The 15,724-nt window shown below is 44.9% G+C and overlaps 1 protein-coding gene across 7 annotated transcripts in view; it reads left to right on the top strand.

Moving 5' to 3' along the window:
- Positions 1-15,189, top strand: part of LOC146057691 (signal transducer and activator of transcription 2-like) — a 116,693-nt gene extending 101,504 nt beyond the window's left edge. For 5 of the 7 annotated variants that reach the window (XM_083169213.1, XM_083169212.1, XM_083169216.1 and 2 more), the window contains 4 exons: positions 2,445-2,575; positions 9,089-9,260; positions 13,118-13,236; positions 14,801-15,189. In XM_083169213.1, the coding sequence (XP_083025339.1) occupies positions 2,445-2,575; positions 9,089-9,260; positions 13,118-13,236; positions 14,801-14,814 (436 nt within the window). In that variant the 3' untranslated portion in view covers positions 14,815-15,189. The other 2 variants (XM_083169215.1, XM_083169217.1) reach the window with 2 other exon arrangements.
- Positions 15,190-15,724: the final 535 nt, after the last annotated feature.

The following is a 15,724-nucleotide window of genomic DNA, read 5'->3' as shown; positions in this document are numbered from 1 at the left end:
ACTTACCCTCAACGATGTCCCCGGCACCTCAGGCACTTGGCTCCCCACACTCGCGTGACAGTCCCCGGCAGCAGCAAAGTACGCAATTAGCGTAGTGCCACTGGGGAAGCAGGGAAACCATGTGATGCTCCCCCAGCAGCAGTACGCTGAATTACGTACATTGCTGCCGCCCAGTCAGGACGCGTCTCACCCCCGCTGGCTGTTGGTGTCCGGCGGCTGCTTGCGGTATCTCCCCCCTCCTCCCATCCGCCGCTCAAGGCCCGGCTTTCAGCCCTCTGGTCAACCCCAGCCACCCGCCCTAAGTAAGTGTAAAGGCACGCTGAGCCCGCCAGGCACATACAATTACGTTGTCAGCGTAACCGGACGCCCTGCTAATACATAAGTACCTTATTATTGTTTATTTATATGGCGCCACAAGGGTTCTGCTGCACCTAGCAATACATAAATGAGCAAAAACAAACAAACAATGAAATAATTAATCAAGTCCCATACACACTAGGCAATATTGTTAACAATATCCCTCAGAAAGGGGGGATCTTGTTCACAATATCATCTATTTACAATGACTGATATCAACGAACATGCAGGTCAGTTTGGCAATATAGTCAAAATACATGCATGTTTGGCGGGTTCCGGTGATATCTCTGAATGATATTGGCGACCTGCAGGGTCTCTCAAAATCCACTCCCTTTCAGCTTCCTCTATAGCCGATGCTAAGACGCTGGCAAGGAATACACTATTCCTCCTTGCTTTGCCACTGCCTGCAGACTCAGAGTGACTTAGGATTGTGTCACTCCCCTTTTTTTGGGTTTTCCATCCGATTTGAGCTGTCCTCAGAATTAGGTCTGACTACCTTTTCTAAAGATACCTCCAGATTTCATATAAAAGAAGAGATTGTAGTTCCAGCTTTTCAATCTCCGCAAATGAATCTTTGCTTGATGTGGTACATGCACTTCCATTTTATGTGTATCGAACCAAATCTTTCCATATATTAATCCGTTGCTCTTTTTGTGTTATTTGGTTTTCACAAAAGGTTGCTGACCTGCAGACCTTGGCTCGATGGCTTTAAATGACTATTTCTCAAGCCTACATGTTTACTCTTTTTCATCCAAGTCCACCATTGCTCTTATTTTACCCTGCACAGAAGAAATATAACCTGCCCAAATCTAAATTTCTGCACGTTACATTTGCCCAACTACAGTGTAACATGGTTTTGCCCAGTTGCTTGCTTTTTTGCTTTACATTACAAAACCTGTTTTCTGGGTGTGCTAAATTTGGTAGATGTGTGCTTGGATGCAGCTTCACCGGCTTCAGCAACATAAATTCCCTGGCCATCCCGAGTGACCAATGTACGCACAGATAATCCAGTGCCACCTATTCACCAAACCAAGCCAAATGTCTACCCCATCTATGTCACCCCTGTCAGTCTGCCCCTCCCCTTGAGATTATAATCTCTCATGGGCAGGGCCCTCTTCCCTCATGTGCTTTTTATTCTCTTACTCATCTTCAATGACACCACATACTGCAGTATTTCTGCCACCTTGATACTTATTTCAGTGTCGTCTGCCTTCTCTGCTATGTTTTTGTACCATGTAATTGAGTTTAATTGTATTTAACTGTAAAGGGGCATACACACGGATTTCAGCCCCATTACCAAGCAATCTGACTAGATCAGGGCTTGACAAATCTTTCTAAAATCTAGGAGAAAGGACATAAGTTTAGGAGCCATACAAAGTAAATTTCACAGAGTTCCATGGCACATGTACTGCCTCTGAATTTTATACCCATCTCCTGATTGGAAACTTTGATCAATGAGATCCCTTAGGTACCGAGGCAGGGCCCGTGTATAATCTGCCACTGTCTGCGCGCCTTCTTCCACCCTCCTGCAGCTGTCCCTTTTAATTCCTTCGGTACCGAGGCTCTACGGTCCCAGGACTGGCTTTTCTGTCCTGGACACACTACCCTGTGTCTCTCATCCTCTCCTCAGCTCACACTGAACTCTGTCCCTGTCCTTTGTCTCAAACTCCCCTCAATTCCTGTCCTACCCCCCTACATGTGGCAGAATCTGGAAGAACCGGTACTACTGGCTTGGGTCATAAACTCCCCTATTCACTGATAAGGCTGCATGCATGCAGTGTCTGCAGCTCATCTAAAGCCTGGGATGCTACATATGGAAGTGGATAAAGGCGCACCAAGCCGTATTACTATGTCTACACAGATACTCCATGTGGGTGCACCTTGCACATTCAAATGCATGGATGTACACCATGGAAGGGTGTGTAGCAGCATTTGAATAAAGCCATGAGCACCAAAGCTGTGGCCTCGCTGCGTTTGCCTATGAATCAGGTCCTAATTGTCATCCAATTTAGTAAAAATCCAAAACCAGAATCCATTTGAGTCATTTCAGAAATGTTACATTGATAGTTTTTTTTCTTTTATTGCAGTAATGTGGAGGACTCCCAGACTAGTACAGCCTCAGGAACACCCATGCATTACCCTGAAAATGACCGCAATATATCTGTGCGTGGGCTGGAACTTTCCATAGAGGATCTTTCAATGGACCGGCATCTCAATGGTGAATGGTGAAAAAAAAAAACCTGAATGCATAAAACATTAATATAATTCATAGGGGGGTATGGAATGTGCCGCCGCTATTCCCGAGGGGGGAAATAGCGACGGCTCCCTATTCAATGCTGTCTTTAGCGACAGCATTGAAGAGGAATCATGGCAGAACGAGCCCGACTTTAGAAGCTGTTGGGCCCGTTCTGCCGATTACGGCCGTGGATTATTGCGATCAAGGCTGCAGATCGACAATCCATGGCTATTTTTGCGGCCACGCCCCCTTTGCACCGATCGGCAGGCGGGACATTGAATCCTGCCTGTCCTTCAGCTGTCGATCAGACCGTAATTGGGCCAGGATCACGGCTATCGGGAGGGTTACCTGGATTGAATAACCCCCCCGATAGAATAGCATTTAACAATTTGCTAAATTAAAATAAGGCTAAATTACAGATAAAGAAGATGTCACCAAGTTACGCACTGTGTTGTGCTCTCTCCTGGATGCACTTACTTCAGGCTGCATCTACCAAGACAGGTATATGTTTGGTGAAAGCTGGCTACTGAATGATCCTATGCAGGGGCGCAGATTTACATTTTTACTGGTGGGTGCTCCCACAGCCAACACTGAATTGTAAAACTTTTAATTCAGATATAAAATATGAATTCCGAAACGGGACTCATTTCAGATCAGGAGATCTGAACCAAATATTGGTTCGGATCCACAATATTCAAATGGATTTGGATTCCTAGAGAACTGAACTGCATATATCTAGTCACAACAACAGTCATTTTAGAGACCTACCATATAAGCGATAGAGGGAATAACCTAGAGACAGATATATTACAAAGAGCATCCCAGTGACCTTAAAATACTGAGCATCACAGAGACCAATTTATAATACAGAGAATGTCCCAGAGACAGAAATACAATTTGTAGATTATCCAAAATACCATTATACAACACAGAGGGTGACATTCTATGGGATGCGCTAAATGCGCATGTTTTATTCGCGCACCACATCGCCGCAAATCGCACTTTTAGAAATCGCATTTTTCAGTCAAAATGCGCATATTTAATGTGATGCGCATTGGAGGCTGAAAAGTGCGAAGAGAGGCGATTTGCAGCGAAGTGGTGCGCTGTATTTAGTCCTGAAAATGTGCGATTTTCATGTCTGAAAATCGCACATTTGCAGGACAGCGCAAAGTGTAAAAAAAAAAACCGAGCGCGGGGTCCCCCGCCCGAGTATAACCAGCCCCGGGCTCACTGAGCCGGTGCTGGTGACATAAAATCAGGGTCCCCGACAAATAGGGGTCCCCTTGATTTTATGAAACCAGCACCAGACTCAAGGTCCGGCACTGGTTCCCAAAATACGGGGGACAAAGTGACTAGGGGTCCCCCGTATTTTAAGAACCAGCACCGGACACAACCAGCCAGCAGGGTAATGCCACAGCCGGGGGAAACTTATTATATAAGCTCCCGCGGCCAAAGCATTAACCCCCTGGCTGGTCAGCAGGGGTCCTGGGGAAGTGGGGACCCCCCCAATGAAGGGGTCCCCCCCCTCCAGGACTTACCAGCCCATGCTGATAGTCCGGGGCTGTCCCCGATGCCCCTGGGCGGTGGGCATCGGGCTGATGGCTTGTGTAAAAAAAAGAATAAAAACTATTGTTTTGTACTGGCGAACTATGAGTCCCAGCAAGCCTACCCCGCATGCTGGGACTTGGAGAACCACAAGTTCCAGCATGCGGGGCATTAAAGGGCCCGCTGGCATCTCGGCGTCTCTGGACAGAATGATTTTTTGGCCAATCAGGAGCCGAGAAAGTCGGCTCCTGATTGGCCAGAAATCATTCTAACTAGAGACGCCGAGGAGGAAACATCTCTGCTGTAGATGCGCTGAGATGTTACTTCCTCGGTGTCTGTATTCAGAATGATTTCTGGCCAATCAGGAGCCGACTTTCTCGGCTCCTGATTGGCCAAAAAATCATTCTGTCCAGAGACGCCGAGGAGGAAACATCTCAGCGCCGGTCAAAGTCCTGCAAGCCGGGTGCCACATGGGAGCAGCGCAGTCACCGGTGAGGAGTCCGAGGTCGCCGCCGGGGACCAGGTAAGTTGGATTTGCTTCCTTAGGTACCCCTGGGGACTACCTCGGATCCCGGACCCCGGATTCTGCAGCCCAGGAGCCCCGGAACCCCAGGACCAGCCCCGGAACCAGGACCAAGGCCCCGGAACCGGACTCTTCTGCCCTGGAGCCCCGGAGGACGGACCCAGGATCCAGGGACCGACCTACGGGCTCAAGGTAGGTAAGTATCAGTGTGTGTGTGTTTTGTGTGTATTAAAGTTTTATTTTACAGTGTGTCAGTGTGATTTTGTTGACTATTTTTTGCACTGCAGAACTACAAGTGCCAGCGGGCCCTTTAATGCCCCGCATGCTGGGACTTGTGGTTCCCCAAGTCCCAGCATGCGGGGTAGGCTTGCTGGGACTGATAGTTCACCAGTATAAAACATCAGCCCGATGCCTACCGCCCAGGGGCATCGGGGACAGCCCCGGACTATCAGCATGGGCTGGTAAGTCCTGGAGGGGGGGACCCCTTCATTGGGGGGGTCCCCACTTCCCCAGGACCCCTGCCCATGCTGACCAGCCAGGGGGTTAATGCTTTGGCCGCGGGAGCTTATATAATAAGTTTCCCCCTGCTGGCTGGTTGTGTCCGGTGCTGGTTCTTAAAATACGAGGGACCCCTAGTCACTTTGTCCCCTGTATTTTGGGAACCAGCGCCGGACCTTGAGTCTGGTGCTGGTTTCATAAAATCAAGGGGACCCCTATTTGTCGGGGACCCTGATTTTATGTCACCAGCACCGGCTCAGTGAGCCCGGGGCTGGTTATACTCGGGCGGGGGACCCCGCGCTCGTTATTTTTTTCTTTTAAACCTTTCTTTTATTTTTTACAGCAGAACCCTGCACAGAACATTGCGATCTGTGCAGGGTTCTGGCTAATTCGCCTAACAGACCCTGGTCTGAAATAAGTGCGATAATTAGTCACCTAAATAATGCGATGTGCAAATGCGCATTGCATTAAATAAGCGACTTGTATAGTTTTCTATACGAAAACATCTGGATGCGATAAAAATGCGAATTTATCTCGCATTTTTATTCAGCATACCTTAACGCACATAATATGCGATTTCAGTCCCTGAGCGCATCCCATTAAATAAACGATTTAATGGGAAAATGCGATATCGCCATTTTGTGGTCTAATTACCGCAAAAAAACGATAATCGCATCCCATAGAATGTCACCCAGAGTATCTCATTTTACAAGCACATGGCAATGGCAATATGGATGTGGCAAAAAAGCCAGTATTAGTTTATCTGAAGAAAAAGGGTGTGTAAATTCCTAAATATTTGATCAAAGGCATCCAATGTGTAGCTTCGATAATTCAAAACCCTTCTGACACTGATAAAATACAAAACTGAAAAATAAAAACAATCATAGGCGCTCAATAATAAAGAAACAAATACTATATATTCCTCCAATATCAGACAAATGATAAATATTGCAACGACGTGTAACTGATGTCCAAAGCTCCACCAGGTTGTGGGAGGAAGAAATGCATAAAACATTTTAAAAAATAGATAGGTGTTTTTTTCTAAATATTCTATTTGTGTTTAGAGCAATAAGGTTACGTGCCCCACTCACACATAAATAAGTGATTTTAGGTGTCAAAAGGTTTATTTTATCCTCCTCTTAATGTGTCAACCTCCACCATACGGGTAAACTCCAAATATTTGTACCACAACTCACATAACACAAATCGTAGTAATACACATAAAGGTATTTTTTAATTTTCTGGGGGATAAACCTCCTCTCAATGTGTCAACAACCAACATATAGGGTAACTATGATTTTCGTATCCCAACTCACATGGAACAGATCGTGGTGATAAATATAAAGATTTCGGTACTTGTTTCCTAGCACGGCCACAAATCTTATGGATCGTGTACCTTTAGTTAAGGTACACGATCCATAAGATGGACCCGATTTCCTTTGAAATCAGGTCCATTTGGCCGGCTAGGATAAAATATCGGGGGCATCGCGTCGGTCGGGACCGTTAACAATGGTCCCGACGCGACCGACGCGATGCCCGCGATTTCCCCATAGGCTTCAATGTTAAAAAATATTTTAACATTGAAATCGTGTCGGGAAAGGTAAAATATCGGGGGCATCGTGTCGGTCGGGACCATTAACAATGGTCACGACGCGATGCCCCCGATTTTTCCATCGGGTTCAATGTTAAAATATTTTTTGACATTGAAATAGTGAAAAAATGTGAAATGGGCCAATATGACCCATTTCACATTATAGATGTCCCCGTCGTCACCCCACAATAGACGCCAACCCGAAGCGTGGCGAGCGCAGCGAGCCCGCGAGGGGCGGCGGTGCGCGTCCTCCGACCTTTTCATTCCCCCACTATCCACGTCGGGTTGGAGTTGAGAATAGAATAGTGTGGCGAGCGCAGCGAGCCACCGAGCCCGAAGCGTGGCGAGCGCAGCGAGCCCCGCGAGGGGACGCGGATACCTTCACAGTTATACGCGTCCCCTCGCGGGCTTCACAGGTGTCCGTGGCGACGCGGACACCTGTGAAGTCCGCGAAGGGACGCGTTTACCTGTGAAGGTAAATCCGCTTCGGGCTCGGTGGCTCGCTGCGCTCGCCACACTATTCTATTCTCAACTCCACGCCGACGTGGATAGTAGGGGAATGAAAAGGTCAGGGAGGACGCGCACCGCCGCCCCTCGCGGGCTCGCTGCGCTCGCCACGCTTCGGGTTGGCGTCTATCGTGGGGTGCGGTGTACGCCGTTAAATTTGGGGGGGGGTTGGGAATATTTTTACATTGAATACAATGTAAAATCGGGTCCCAGGGACCCGATTTACATTTCATTAAAAAAAAAAATCGGGTCCAAAATCGGTCGGTCGCGACGATCGCATCGCATGCGACCAAATCGCATGCGATGCGATCGACCCGATTTTTCCGACACGACCACCCCGATGTAAATCGGGGTGGCCGTGCTAGGAAACAAGTACCAAGATTTCTTTTGATTAACCATGGATCAGTGACTAAACACAAGGCTGGCATACCGCACTCACGGTTTCAGTGTTGAATCCTATAAAGGTATCTTTTATCTTGTTAATTTGTGTTAAAGAGTTGGTAAGGGGTCCGATTTGCGAGTATGTGTAACAGAAACCCTAAAAAATGGGTGTCAAATCATGTACAATTAAAAATTATTTTATTTTAAAACCGCAAACCCATAGTTGGGTATACAGCATGTAACATACAGAACATGTAAAGTTATAGAAAACTTTTATTTATTTATTTATTGCTTAAACAAAGAGGCAAGGATAATATCCAGTCAAAAGATGCTATTAAAAGTCTGGGTACTTATGTAATATCTGGGCTCCCGTTTTTCTTATGAGACCGCGTCCCCTCGCGGAGCTCGCTGCGCTCGCCACGCTTCGGGCACGGTGGCTCGCTGCGCTAACCACACTATATAAAATCAACTCCATGCGTAGTTGGATAGTAGGGGTATGAAAAAATGGGGTGCATTTAACATGGGAGCCCATATAATACATAAGTACCAACGTCTGAACCATTGAAAGAATAAATGCTATTTTACCTCCTTGATATCAGAAAAATTCCAATGGCATGCAGTCTCCAGGTTGCGTTTCGCCTCATATTGTGTCACGGCAAACAGTTTGATAGTGATTTATACAATTAAATATACATGAGTAAAAGAGCATTAATGTTAGTGCCCCTTATTCACATAATGACACACACTAATGCCCCTTATTCCCATTATGCCACACTGCAGTGCCCCTTATTTACATTATGCCACATGTTAGTACCTTTATTCATGTTATGCCACACAGTGGTGCCCCTTATTCACAGGATACCAGACAGTAGAGCCCCTAATTAACATTATGCCACAATAGTGACCCTTTTTCACATTATGCCTTACAATTGTGCCCCTTTTTCACATTATGCCACATAGTAGTGCCCCGTTTTCACATTATGCCACCTAGTAAAGTACCTTACTCACATGCCACATAGAAATGCCATTCATGTAATGCCACAAGGTAGTACCCTTTATTCACAGTTGCGCACCTTATTCATATTATGCTACATAGAATTGACCCTTATCCAGATTGTCGTACAGTAGTGCCCCTTACTTACCTATTTATCTTCTTTGACATTGCAGTTGGAGGGGAGCAACCATGAGAGCTGGCTGGCAGGGACAAGAAGGATGCCTCTTCTCCCTGATTTTCACCACTGGGGATATCAGTTAAAGCATAATAGTAGCTAGGAGAGCCTTGTATTTAAGTTTCTGGGCTACTGATCAATAGTCGAAAAATAGCATAGCTATAAAACAAGAAATAATGGATTATGATCCTGATCAGTAAGCAGAAATCATTCATAATTATATCAATTACAATAACTAAGAGAAAGCCTGTTTATGTTTTTTTTTTTTTTTTTCAATTCAGGGAGTCAAGAACAAACCATTCTGGCTGACAATGTACATGACAATATCAACATTAACCCTCAAAGCATTATTAATGTTTTTTTAGGGGGATGGAAAGAAAGCAGTAATGAAATGTACAATTGCGGGGAATGGGAGCAATCTCCCACAATTCCATTAGGCAGAACATCATCAAGGTATGTAAACGACTGTCTGCTAACTTCTCAGGTTCTATGGGGTAAATTTACTATAACATCTAAAAATTAAAATAGGTGATGTTGCACATAGCAACCAATCTGATTCTATTCGTACAGAAAGGGACCAGGGGCGATGAAGAGGTGTTAACACATCCAGCGAAGAAATGAAAAGAAATGGTGATAAAGGTTAGAACCTGGATGATTAGGAAATAATCTTTATCACAACACACGGGAGAGGGTTCTTTAATAGCGTACCCGTACTCACGCTCAAGATAGAAATTATGTGCTCATAAAGGTATATTTTGCAACACTAGGGGATTTTCACCACGAGTGGATTTGAATAGCCGGATGCGCACCGTACTCACAAGTCGGAATTGTTTTGGTAAGGGAACCCAATCTCTCAAATGCAATGTGTATCCGTAGTTTGCACCATATAAAAAGACAGAAATGCTTCTTTCAGGAAAGGGGGGTACACATTTATTGATGTAAAACAAAAATTGTGGGGAACACCGGATGGAAAGGACACGGTACCTGGTGACTGGGGTATTGGCCTTATACCCCAATCATAACCGCATGCAAGTGGTGGATTCCCCAAGGAAGTACAGCAAGGCTCCTCTCCTTCCAACGCGTTTCGACAGGATAACCTGTCTTTTTCAAGGCTTGGAGAGGAGTCACATTAAGCCGATATTTATACCTCTGCACTTGTTAGCCCAACCCCGGAAGTAAGGGGAGGACCGGAAGTAGGGAAACGTTCCTCAGAACGCCACTGCCCTGTTGTTCATGAACTTTAAATACCTCTGGGAATATGTGGAGGAACCCCTCGATTTAACTGTAATGTTTATGGCCGAAAACGAGGGTCCCAAACACAGGTATTAGCGCCCGTAAGTCGCGTGGAACGCACGCGCTTCGGGCAATGGAACGCATGACGTCTTCCGGCGTCTGCGTCATATCCGGATACACAGGGACATTCCGCCGCGTCATACTTCAGTGGAGCGCATGAATACTGTGTATATACACAGATCCTGTAGTTGTAATGACCGTGGAACGCACGGCCATTTTAGCAGAAAAGTGCTGAATGGTTATCAGGAAGGCTGTGGAACGCACGGCCATATTAAAGGGTCTGCGGACTTTTTAAAGTGCAGAGAAGTGGTGCAAAATGTGCAAGGGTAGAAAAAACGGCTTTTACAATAGGAATATAACAAGATAAAAATACATAATAAATGAATTAAATTGTATGTGGGTATATAAAAAAAAATTTTATTTAAAAATTTTTTTTTATTAGAAAAGGTTAAAAAACGAATAAAAAGTGCCGATTGTTTTAAAATTAGAGGAACCACTTGAGCTCAAAGTCAGAGTTCAAACCATATGGAGAGAGTGACTTCAAATCAAAAATCCACTTCATCTCTTTCCTGGCTAAATTGGTCTCTTTATTTTTGTGGCGCCAGTTATCTTTTATTAGTTCCAACCCCCAAAAGCCTTTGATTTGATTGGGGGAACAATGGTGGACATCTTTAAAATGTAGTGAAAAGGGGTAAACCACATTCCCCTTTTTTATATTTCTTATATGTTCAGACCACCGGACCTTCAGGCTCCTGGTGGTCTTACCCACGTACAATTTATCACAAGTGCACATAATAACATATATTGCAAATCTCGAATTACATGTCATAAAATGATTAAGTTTAAAAACCTGACCATTTAAAACTAATTCCACTGTTTTTTTATCAGTGGTGACACACGATTTACACATAGAGCAATCCCCGCATCTATGGAAACCTTTGTTTCTAATTAAGCCCCCCAAAGGCTTCTCTATGAATGCGCTGGAGATTAATTTATCTTTAATATTGGGCGCTCTTTTATATATAAATCTAGGTTTATTAGGTAGGATATTAGCAAGGATGGGATCTCGAAGCAGTAGATTCCAGTTCTTTTGAAAAATGGATTCTACTTGACGATGGTAACTATTGTAGTTTGAAATAAAGGCCACATTTGTTCCTGTTTCTATTGGCTCTTTATTTTTTTCTTCCACTTGAAGGTACGGAAATGGATATAAACTTTTGCGGCCGGGTCGCTGGGTGGTTGGGCAGCTTCATACTGCTGGGACCCGGGTTGCTGCTTGCTGGTTAGGTGGGCGGCTGCTGGCTAGGTGGGCGGGTGAGAGTGCGGCTTCATACTGCCGGGAGCCGTGGGGGAGCAGGACTGCGGAGTTTCTTGCTGCCTTGCTTTAGGCTGGCTAGGTGGGCGGGCGTGATCTCTGCCTGCCTGTGTAGCATGACCACTAAAGTCACGCTGAGAGGTCACGCTACGCAGAGCTCTCCGGGTATGGGAGAAGCCGGGCAGTGTCTGAGCGTGTGCTTAGACGCTGCCCGGCATTAGACTGCGCATCCGCAGTCTAATCCCAAAATCACGGGATTGGAATCTCCAATCCCGGGATTGAAATACCAGTGTTTTGGGGTCAAATCCCGGGATCCCGGGATTGGCCACCCTAGTAGATACTCATTTCTAATCTTCACATGTGGATCAGCAGTGATGGTTACCTGCAGCTGGGAAAACATCACCTTTTGCATGACTCTGTGGATTATTGGCTTGTTTCTATGATTTATATCGATCACATGCCAGGTCAGTCAGAGGAAATCTTATTCCAAAAAGGTCAGGCCCGAGTACTGTGAATGCCATTAATGAGCTGTTTGTGTGACCTTCAGAGAGAGAACATACTGTAGATGACTTACCTCAGACAGATGCTTCTTTTCTGCAGTCTTCACTACTGTGGTTAAGAGTGGACATAAGGTGATCATGGGCATGGGTCTGCTCCCAGCTGAGAAACTCTATCATATTGGCACAAACTCCCATTCTCTCTAACAGGGTGTCCAACCTACAGTATCTGTTTTCAGCTGTCCCCATAATGTTCTGTTTTCTTGTAATTGTTAAAATTGTTTAATTAAACCACAAATACCAAAAAGATGGCCTATTGCTTGCAACAAGAGGCCGATTCACACCTGTTTGTTCGGGTCCAAACTCCTCCCCAACCCTGATGGTGGGGGTGTGCGCATGCTGGTAATACCAGCACATGAGCAGAGGCAGTCTGCAATGATGTGGGAGCGCGCATCGGCACTCACCAATCATCGCCGGGCCATATACACTGGGCAGCTTTTGAGCTGAAAGGAGCACAAACAACAAAACTGAGCTTTTAAAGTTGCCTACCACACTGATGTACACACTGCAGCGCACAATATTCCTCTACTTCCATCACTGGATGAATAAATAATAAAAACATAGACTATCCAATGCCAAATAAGGAAAACAAAGAACTTTACCTTATACCTCTGCTGATATCACTAGTAGGGATGCCAATCCAGGGCATTTTTTTAATCCCAGGAATAGGGATTGAAAAATAATAATTCCCGGGATCCCGAGATTGGCATCCCTAATAAGAAAATCGCCCCCCTCCCCCACATTGGAGGAGTGGCGCATGCGGCAGTGTTGCGGCGGAGCCACCATGAGGAGAAGGTCAATGGGTGCTATGCTTGACACATGTGACATCAAATATACACATTCTCCAAACCTTAAAAAAGCAAACTGGTCTCTAGTATGCCCATTATGGGATTTAAATGGGAATGCGAGCTCAGCACGTCTTGCGGCCCAAAACCCATGGGCAGCCTCACTGGCTCCTGATATTACAGGTATTTTACAATTGTCCCTGCAGTATCTTCTTGTATGGTATATTGCTGATAAAATTAACCTTCCATGTCTTTCAGTAATGTTAAGCACCTTGAGTCCTATTGGAGAAAGTGCGCTATATAAATACAATTATTATTATTATTAATGTGATAAAGTTTTTTTTATATTTTTGTTTTCAGTACTGCTTCAGGAACACCCGTGCATGACACTGAACTGCCACAAAATAACCACAATGTATCCGTACCTGGGCATGACGTTCCCGCAGATTCAGACCTTTTAATTGAACAGCTCCTTAATGGTGAGTTTGTACCAAACAAAATATCTGAATGTGTAAAACATTAACATCATTCATATATCAGAAAGGAAATTATTTCCAGAATCAGAATGAGGGTAAATTACAGATGAAAAAAATGTGTTTGTCCTGGAAGGGTTTTCTTCCGGCTGTGGAGACTAAGAACTTTATGGGGTGGAGTACGCCAGCCCGGATCACAATACAGTCAGATAGGTGGAAGAAGGGGTATAGGTCATTCGGTCTACCACTGAAGGTCGATACACTAAATAGGTTGACATAGCTAAGGTCGACAGAGTCGGAAGGTTGACAAAAAGCATTAGGTCAACAATGGGATTTTCGACAGTCAAAAGATCAACATGAGTTTTTCAAAGTTTTTTGCCCGGAATGTTGACAGTGACGCCGTCAAAGTGTACCACGTCCCCACGCATAGCTTGCCATGCTTCGGCCACGGTGCCTCGCTGGGCTTGGAACACTATTCTATTCTCCTTCCACCTTTGATAAAGTCAATTAAAACAGTGAATCGCGTTAGAACCTGTTGCCTATTTCTTCTACACATGGGACTGACCCGAACCAACCCCAGATGATACCATCTACAAATTGCCCATTATAACTAGAACAGAATTCTCTGCTACCCCGCTTGGTCCCTATTGCTTAATGCTTTTCCTCCATGGTGAATAGCACTAAACGTCAAGCCTGTAAAACAACCTGCCCACCTGGAATAGGAGGTAACCGGGAGCATCGGACTTTACTTATGGTGGATGTAATTAATTACTCCTTACCAGCCTGGCACCTATATAAACTGTATATAGATAATATAATGTGGTATTATGCATTGGGCACTTTTTTTTTTTTAATGATTTTAGCCCTGCTAGCTATTTTTTCTGTTATTCTCCCTCCACGCCCTAGTGGATGGTAGTCCATGAAATACTCAGCTCAAAAAAAAAATGCGAAAAAATTCTTGTCGACCGTTTTACTGTCGACCTATAACTACGTCCTGATCTGTTTTCCCGGATATCAGAACACGTGATATTTTTATATTTGAGGGGATACAGTAGATCAGGACTTAGGTGGCGTGTTATATCCTGGACATTACACATGTATTCTGATTTATGGACCAGCTACTGTAGATACGATTTTTTGCTAAACAGGAAATTTCTGTTCCAATTGTTCACACGCTAATAGGAATAGGTTCTTGCCCGTCACACAAACAAGATTTGTAGCTGGGAATAAATGGGTTCAAGCCAGTTATTATAGAAATAGCAGAACAATAAAAATCTTTAAACATACTTGAAATAAACGGTCAGCCATTATACAGCCATACATTGCCGAGTGGCGGCGAGTCTTAACCACATTGAATAGTGGGAGCAGGAGTGGCAGCGAGCCCTCCGGAACAGGGCGAGTGCATGGCGAGAGAAAAAATCTCTCGCCATGCACAGAGAATTTTTCTCATTGAATACTGCCCATTATATTTTCAGGATTTTGTTGTCTATGTTTTTTTGCTGTTTTGTCCAATAGTGACCTGCTCAGTATGGATCTTAAGGTCTTATGTATATTTATTTTCTCCATCTAGACATATCCATGTGATCCGCTTTAATGCATACAAACAATGATGCCACGTTCTCAAGCCCATCTGGGGAACATCATGAACTCTAGACATCTGTGTTTCACCAGTAGGACACAGCTCATTGCCTTTCCCCAACTCCCCTACCCTGTGAATGGGAGTATAGGAGTATACTGGTCTTATTTGCTTTATGTATATTGGAGGTTGGATGCATCATTTTGGGATTTGTAGAGAGAAAATGTATGTATAAAAGAAACTGTAAATCAGATGTGTCCTCATACACCAAACCTCAATACACAATACAGTGCGAGATACCCCGTGCTTAGTCTGTATTAGATACGGGTGTGGATCGTTTTATCGAATGAAATTAGGTCGAATGTCATTTGGTCGACCCCAATAGGTCGAATGTGTAAAAAGGTCGACATGGGTTTATGTCGAACTTCCGACTATGTCGACTGCCATTAGGTCGACTGGGGTTAGGTCGAATTGCTCTTTTTGGGGGTTTTTTGGCCGAAATGTCAACAGTGTCGACATGGACACTGTTGACATAGTGAATCGGACCCTCGCATCGCTCGCTTCGCTCGCAATGCTTCGGGCACGGTGGCTCGCTTCGCTCGCCACAGCTTTAATAACCTCCTCCACGCCCTAGTGGATGGTAGGGCATGAACCACCGCCTGTCGGCACATGTCGGCACCAAAAAAAAAGAGCAATTCGACCTAACCCCAGTCGACCTAATGGCAGTCGACATAGTCAGAAGTTCGACATAAACCCATGTCGACCTTTTTACACATTCGACCTAGTGGGGTCGACCAAATGACATTCGACCTAATGTCATTCGATAAAACGACCGTATCCCTTAGATACATATGCAGTGTTAGTTGCAATGTCTCAGTGCCTTTCATTTGTCCGCACTATCATCAAGGATGTCATAAT

Source organism: Crinia signifera, chromosome 2 (genome assembly GCF_055691185.1).
Source record: "Crinia signifera chromosome 2, ASM5569118v1, whole genome shotgun sequence".
NCBI lineage: Eukaryota > Metazoa > Chordata > Amphibia > Anura > Myobatrachidae > Crinia > Crinia signifera.
Note: the sequence above shows the minus strand (reverse complement) of the source record. Positions and strands in the feature narration are given on the sequence as shown.